The sequence below is a fragment of the Montipora foliosa genome, chromosome 9, assembly GCF_036669935.1.
Source record: "Montipora foliosa isolate CH-2021 chromosome 9, ASM3666993v2, whole genome shotgun sequence".
NCBI classification, from domain to species: domain Eukaryota; kingdom Metazoa; phylum Cnidaria; class Anthozoa; order Scleractinia; family Acroporidae; genus Montipora; species Montipora foliosa.
This window is the reverse complement of record NC_090877.1, coordinates 6,074,235-6,081,107: the sequence shown is the minus strand read 5'-3', so window position 1 is coordinate 6,081,107 and position 6,873 is coordinate 6,074,235. Positions and strand designations below refer to the sequence as shown.

At 40.2% G+C, this 6,873-nt stretch overlaps 1 protein-coding gene across 3 annotated transcripts in view; it reads left to right on the top strand.

The window, feature by feature from the left end:
• The window catches only part of LOC137972109 (voltage-dependent T-type calcium channel subunit alpha-1H-like), a 33,363-nt gene that overhangs the window by 23,363 nt on the left and 3,127 nt on the right, over positions 1 to 6,873 (top strand). For all 3 annotated transcript variants that reach the window (XM_068818937.1, XM_068818935.1, XM_068818934.1), the window contains exons 15-23: positions 202 to 325; positions 1,050 to 1,118; positions 1,404 to 1,715; positions 2,102 to 2,221; positions 2,321 to 2,410; positions 3,195 to 3,390; positions 4,218 to 4,366; positions 5,565 to 5,674; positions 6,419 to 6,546. In XM_068818937.1, coding sequence (XP_068675038.1) covers positions 202 to 325; positions 1,050 to 1,118; positions 1,404 to 1,715; positions 2,102 to 2,221; positions 2,321 to 2,410; positions 3,195 to 3,390; positions 4,218 to 4,366; positions 5,565 to 5,674; positions 6,419 to 6,546 — 1,298 coding nt within the window. The remainder of the gene's footprint in view (positions 1 to 201; positions 326 to 1,049; positions 1,119 to 1,403; positions 1,716 to 2,101; positions 2,222 to 2,320; positions 2,411 to 3,194; positions 3,391 to 4,217; positions 4,367 to 5,564; positions 5,675 to 6,418; positions 6,547 to 6,873) is intronic.

Here is a 6,873-nt window from a genome sequence, read left to right as displayed (position 1 = left end):
ATAAATTGGTGGACTGATCGCATGAGATGTGAAACTCCCTTCTTGGTGATTGCAAGGAAGAAGTTATTTTAGTGCAATCAAAGATCAATGAACCTGTTAGAGAAACTGAATAATCCCGCTTCATAGTTGTGAGGGCTCTGAATCATCGACATCTCTTAACTTACTGATACCATATTTACACATCCAGTTATTGCTTTTTAGGTTTCGAAAATTGATGATAGCTTTGTACACAAACAAGTGGTTTGATCGCGTTGTACTCACGTTTATCCTCTTGAATTGCGTTGTCATGGCTCTGGAAAGACCGGATCTTCCAGATGATAGCGAGGTCAGTCTTGACAAAAGAATTATAAGTAATTTGACCACCTCGTGTTTTTTTTTTCCAATGAAGTTTAGAACCAACCAAGGATGCTCCTGATCGCAACAGCCTCCTAACGTGTCCTAAAGAAATAGATGCCATGCTGCCCTGCGTCTGTTCAGTAATAGATCACGTATGATGTGAAAATGTGTTAAGAAAAAAATATGGTACACGAGGCGATAGCCGAGTGTGTCACTGATGTTCTCACCGCAATTTGACGTCTTCTGTGATATATAACTGAACCAGGAGCCCATCTGGAGCGTGCAACTTCCATACAGCGTCTGTGAAACGGCGTTTTCACAAGTAGGTTTATTTTTAGACTAGCCCTTCCTGCGAATTAGGTCAAAAAACAAAGCCAGTTCCGGTTCGGTGACCCTATGACGTCCACTTAATTTCTTGTAATTGGTCATCGGGCTCCTGTGGGAGTCTCATTCGCGGGAAATTCAATCTAAAAATAAATCGGTCTGTGAAAACGCCGTTACACGAACACAGTAGAGTTGTAGGCTCCGGGTCATGGGTTCCTGACTGAACAGATTTCAAAGTTTTTTACGATGACGTCAGCTATTCGTCTGTCCTCTGATAGATAATGAGTGAGAACCAATCAAAATGCGCGCATTATTGAGCTAATTATATTTTTAAAAATGGACGGTCCAGCAACAATTTACCAAAACCTTTTGTACTTTTTCTTTTACAGCTGCAGAAGTTTATTAACATCTGTATGTACATTTTCCTGGGTATCTTCACGTTAGAAATGTTAATTAAGGTAAGGGGCATGACGTTTCCACTTCAGAAATGTAAGCGCTGTATTATCGTCTCGACAAGATAAAACAGCTAAGAAGAGACATCTTAGTTCCGGACATAACCCTCGTCATAAGAATGTCATTGAAACCGTCTACATTCCCAGAAGCAGCACAAAACTCAGGGCAAAACGACTATGACCGAGAATGAGACGGTAAATGCCCAGTTATATTTTTTTGTACGTATCAGTCGCCGTGTACCGTTTTCACGATGATTACGCCAATTTACAAACTTCCTTATCTTACCCCAGGTAATAGCCCTTGGTCTCTGGGTGGGACCTGGCGCATATCTGCGAAGCACGTGGAATGTGATGGATGGCTTCTTGGTTGTCGTCTCTTGGATTGACGTCATTGTCACCTTGACGACGAACACGGAAAGCTCCATTTTAGGAGTGTTGCGCGTTTTTCGCGCGCTAAGAACTCTCAGACCACTGAGGGTGATTAGCAGGGCTCCTGGTCTAAAAGTTGTGGTAGAGACTCTGATAACCTCCTTGAAGCCCATTGGAAACATTGTGCTTATCGCAGCAACATTTTTCATCATATTTGGCATTCTTGGAGTACAGGTAATTATTTGTAAATTATTACACAAAGCTGACCACGTGCAGAAATTTTGTTGAAGGCAAAACAATGTAACTAAGGCGGAAAAGTAAAACAAGCCAATCAAATCCTGAAGCAAATACCTGCAGCCGGCGCTAAAGGATGAGAAGTGTGCCATTTAGTTCCGATTTCTTTGGACTCTTGTCTCTGATTGGCTGAGCTCGTGGGGCAAGATTTTTCATCAATTGAGGCAGTAGAAACTACCACTGCTCTCGCACAGTTCCCTGGAATCGTTTATTCCTGGGGTAAATTGGGGTAGGAGAGTTATAACGCTAAATCAGATTCGCAGATTCTCAGTGGAGTAAAAGTTGTTTACATCACACACTGATGTGTTTTGTGGTTGTTTGTGCAGCTGTTTAAAGGAAAGTTCTATTACTGTACGGAGGCCTCTGATGTCAATTCGAGAGTTGACTGTCTAAGTAAAGGGCACTCGTGGATAAACAAGGAATACAATTTTGATAACTTGGCTAAGGTAAGTGAGCTTTTTCATTCAAGGACCTTTACCTATAATTTATTTGGTGTAATGCTTTAAAACTAACTACTTCTCTATTTCAAATATACTTTTCCACAGGCCCTTTTAACATTGTTCGTCTTTTCTACTAAAGATGGCTGGGTAACCATAATGTATGATGGGATAGATGCTGTCGGTGTTGATAAACAGGTATCTGTTCGGTTTTCATTTTCCCTTTAAAAACAGCATAAATTTAACTTGATTGTTACTGACGATCTTAGGCAAAATACCGAGCTATTACTCGCGAGTCGGGCAAAAGAAGTGATGTACATTCACCGATGGTGCTTCAGGAATACTCGTTAACAATTCTACGAGTGCCAGTAGTAGTAGTCGAATTTATGACCTTTCGATTGCTGGTCCGGAAGTTCGGAAATACTCGGAACAAATCCTAGTGCCTCTCACGGAAGTGGTACCGCTGACCTTCGGATCAGTTTGCACCACTGAGCGATATGAAAGACGTTAAAGTTATGTCATTAAACTTTGTTTAGCTTGCAAAAGTCCTGCGCGCAAGCTAGATTAGCTTTATTAAGATTTCTTTTCGGGTTCCCACACTTTTCAACCTACTTTATGAATGTTTGTGTATCTGCATTGATGGTAGTTAGATTTTTGTTAATGCTGTTACACCTAGTAATGGCGCATATTGTAACTATGTAGTGTGGGATCGTCCATTCTATTTTTTGGAAACGGCGCCGGACGTCTTTGCGATAGTTTTTTTAAGTGAAGTCTTTGACTTGAGCTGTTTACGTCAAGCAGTGACAAAAATGCACTTTTGTAATCATTCAGTTTAATACCGGATTTTCATAATGCTTTATTGAGTTGAATATCTTATTTTTTCAGGGAAACAGTTGATAACACTAATACGACGTTTCAACTTGTTGTGTCAGTTGTGATAAAAAAATAAACAATCTTAACACGTAACCTTTTTTCCTCTCAGCCAATAAGAAACTACAACAAATGGAATGTCTTGTACTTCGTGGCGTTTCTGCTGCTCGCCGGCTTTGTGGTGCTCAACATGTTGGTTGGTGTAGTCGTGGAGAATTTTAAAAAGTGCCGTGCTATTATAGAGAAAGACCGCTTAGCGGAAAAAGAGAAAGAAAAAGAACAAGAAAAAGCTAAAAAGCGGCAGGCAGGTGAGAAGGGATGACCACTAAATTTACGTAAAAATCAACTTTTCTAACGGGGACTGAGAACTACCATTATTGCTCAGTAACCGGGTATATGATTGGTATCAAGGCTAAAAAAAGATGACTACCAGATCTAGAGGAAAAAGGAAAGTTTTCTTTGGCAACACGAAACCAGATTCAGCTTCAGGTTCACAAGGTCAATAGTAAATTAATAAGTATTTATGCTTCATGCTCCATACATTAAGACTGATTTTGTTGTCAAGGCATTGCTTTGGACGAGCTCCGTTTTCTGGGACACAAATCATACTCCATCTGTTTAGCAAATTTTGGCCAAGCCCATTCCATTTATTAAAAATCAGCATGGTAATCTAGGAAATACCCAAATATGGAAGACATGATCTCAGCAAAGGTGAGGGCACGCCCGCCACAGCCCTGAACGAGGAACGAGTGACAGGGCCGCCCCACCCGAGGCCAAGGCAAAACCACTGCCAACACGAAAAGAAGTTTAACGCACGAAAGAATAAAGGAAAACTTCCATATATTTTTTGGCCACATCTAAAGAGTGGTTTTTTGGTGGTTTTTCGTATCTGGCTCGGCACAATCGTATAGATTCATTGATACTCTATTCCTAGTATGTAATTATCGATGTTCTTTAATGAGGTAGTCTTGCTGGGCTTCCAGTTTTCTCAGGAGACTGACTGGCGTACTCCTAGTAAACTATTTTCACATAGAAATCTAGAGGGAGTGGAGTCAGAATTGCCAAGATACTACATGAATATGCTTTCAACACTCTACCCTCACGCCATTCAGTCTTCCGTGTTTTAATCCAACAGAAGCAGACAAAGAAGAGGCTGAAGAATTTCTCCAACCTCGGCGGATTTTTCATCGAATTTGCACACATGGCTATTTTGACCTTGGTATATCAGCTGTCATTGTCCTTAATGTCATTTGTATGGCTATGGAACACTATCAGCAACCACAGGTAAACCAGGCTTAATTGAAGAACTGCTAATGAATTAATTAAATGTCAATATACCATATTCGTATTCTCAGTATTGGACTGGAACTAGCTTGCAATGGAGGCTAATGCGGGGGAATCTTTTCAAATGCAAATACTCTTTAATGTAGACGTCAAAGGATAACTAGCTTAAGGTTTCAGTGTGTGAATGCAGCTTATTATAAAATGCAAAACGCCAGTTTTAAAAGTCCGAAAGCCCAAATTCCCGTGCTGCATATTAATTCTGCGGAGTACACACGCACTGCATTCTTAAACTAGTGAGCCTTTGACGTCATTTCTCCTCGAATCAGCTCTCTCAAGAACTTAGTTAGTAATGGCGGACCATTAAATAGGAAAATTCCAGTTAAAAGAAACAGGTGTCTTTTTGAAATCAAGGCTTAAAACGTTGGTCGCTCAGTGTTTGGTTAACATAGTTTTGAAATCCAAAGAAAAGTAAGAATTGTTTTTTTTTTTTCACAGGGGCACTTTAACAAACGAGAAGTGAAAGATTGATCAAACAGTGAAGGGATATCTCTTGTATTTACCAATATTTAGAAAGGCACTGCCTTTCTTCATCAGGGTGTTACCTAAAACACCCTGATGAGAAAGGGTGCACAACTTAAACTTGCGCAAATATTAACTTAAAGTTTTCAAATGCGCAACTTGGCCCCAGCAATACGGGTACTCATCAGGTTACCAACCTGGGGCCCGTTTCTCGAAAGTCCCGAAACTTTACGGGCCATTTTCGGGTGTCACAATTCCTTTTATATCTCAAGAATGGAGAGGATTTAAGTCGTCAAACTTCACAGTCATTTTTCTTTTTGTTACCTTAAAAACACGTTAAAAGATCGGCTTTCCAAAACAAGCGGTTGGCAGTTTCACAAATGGCTTTTCGGGCCCGAAACGTTTTCGGGACTTTCGAGAAACGGGCCCCAGTCACCCTGATGAAGAAGGCAGTGCCTTTCAAAATATTGGTAAATGCAACAGATAGTCCTTCACTTCTCATTTGTTCTACTATGTCATAGTATTCGCCTGGATTTTAAGCGCGTAGAGTCCTTTTTTTCTTGAATTTAAGCCTTGCAAACGAGCACTTCTCTCTTTTGTCGAAAATCGATGGTCGTATAAATTTAAATTAGTGACGTAAATTGTAAATCAATAATTGTCAATAAATCTTGTTCTACAGGAAATGAGTGACTTCTTAGAGTACGCAAACTATGTGTTCACTGCCATCTTCATACTGGAAGGCGTATTAAAAATTTATGCTCTTGGTTTCAAGAAATACATTAAAGAAAGGTACCATTACATAAAAATCAGTTGCGCCCCAGGGTTTCGCTGCCAGTTGGAGCACGGGAGTAATTATGATGGTTTTCATTTTACGTCATCACAGCCATGTCGGAAGAAAAAAACAATAGATCTGTCATTAGCTTCTTTTGTTCGTCAATCGGTAATTGCACATTTTGTAAACCTCCAGTAGCGATGCTAAAGAGGAAAAGAGAAAGGAAAAGAGAAAGGAAGGCCAGATAATGTGCCCTTTGCAGCTGGAAATCACATGGTACAAAAATCGCCATACTGGAGAGCAAATTACGTAAAACAAAGCAACTTAATTTTTTTTTCATTTTCTTTGCTTTAGATGTCCCAATGGGCAATTTGTTCTCCAGTTTGCCGGTTTTTGTGTCAGGTGATTGCCAGCTGCAAAAAGCCAATTAGGGAAGTCAAGAGTAACCCCTCCGGCTCAAGCCGATACACAATAGTGCGTGTGGACTTCGTTCCATGAGTCTCCGTCCTTAACTTAATGGCAAACCCTCTGTTAGCGGGAGTAACTTTCAGGAGTAACGGCTTCAAAAAAAAAAGCTTTGAAAATGCCATTTTTCCCTTGGGTAAATTCTAAGACTATAGGAGTCAAAACAAACCCCTTATTTTTCTAACAACGCTCTCATTTCTTCCCTGTTCATGTTGCAATTTATCCGCCCTTCGCAGCACCACGAAACTAACCATGCTGGTGCTCGTAATATTGATAACCCAACTGTTTATTTTCAGATGGAATCAGTTGGATCTTATCATAATCTTGCTTTCGATTGTTGGCATTGTTCTGGAGGAAATGGATGCTTCACTGCCAATAAACCCCACAATTATCCGAGTCATGAGGGTTCTCAGAATTGCACGAGGTATGCATTAAGGAATATGTTAGCAGATACCTTGCGTACGGCAAACTGAAGAAGAGAGAATAAAATTGATGATATCCATACCAGAAAAAAAATACCCAGCCTAGCCTCCATAAGAAGCAGAGGCTTTCCATTATGAAACAGTGACTTAGTTTTTTAGTTAATCACATGGTATACTCGTGAAATTAGGGAATAATTTCACTTGCGTTTTGTCCAAAATCAAAAATTTCCCAAGCATGAAGGCGCGAGAAAAAATCAAATAATTTCCCGGGCCTTTAGACTCGGGGAATTATTTGATTGAAAGTGAAAGGGGTGTCCAAGACTGAAAGA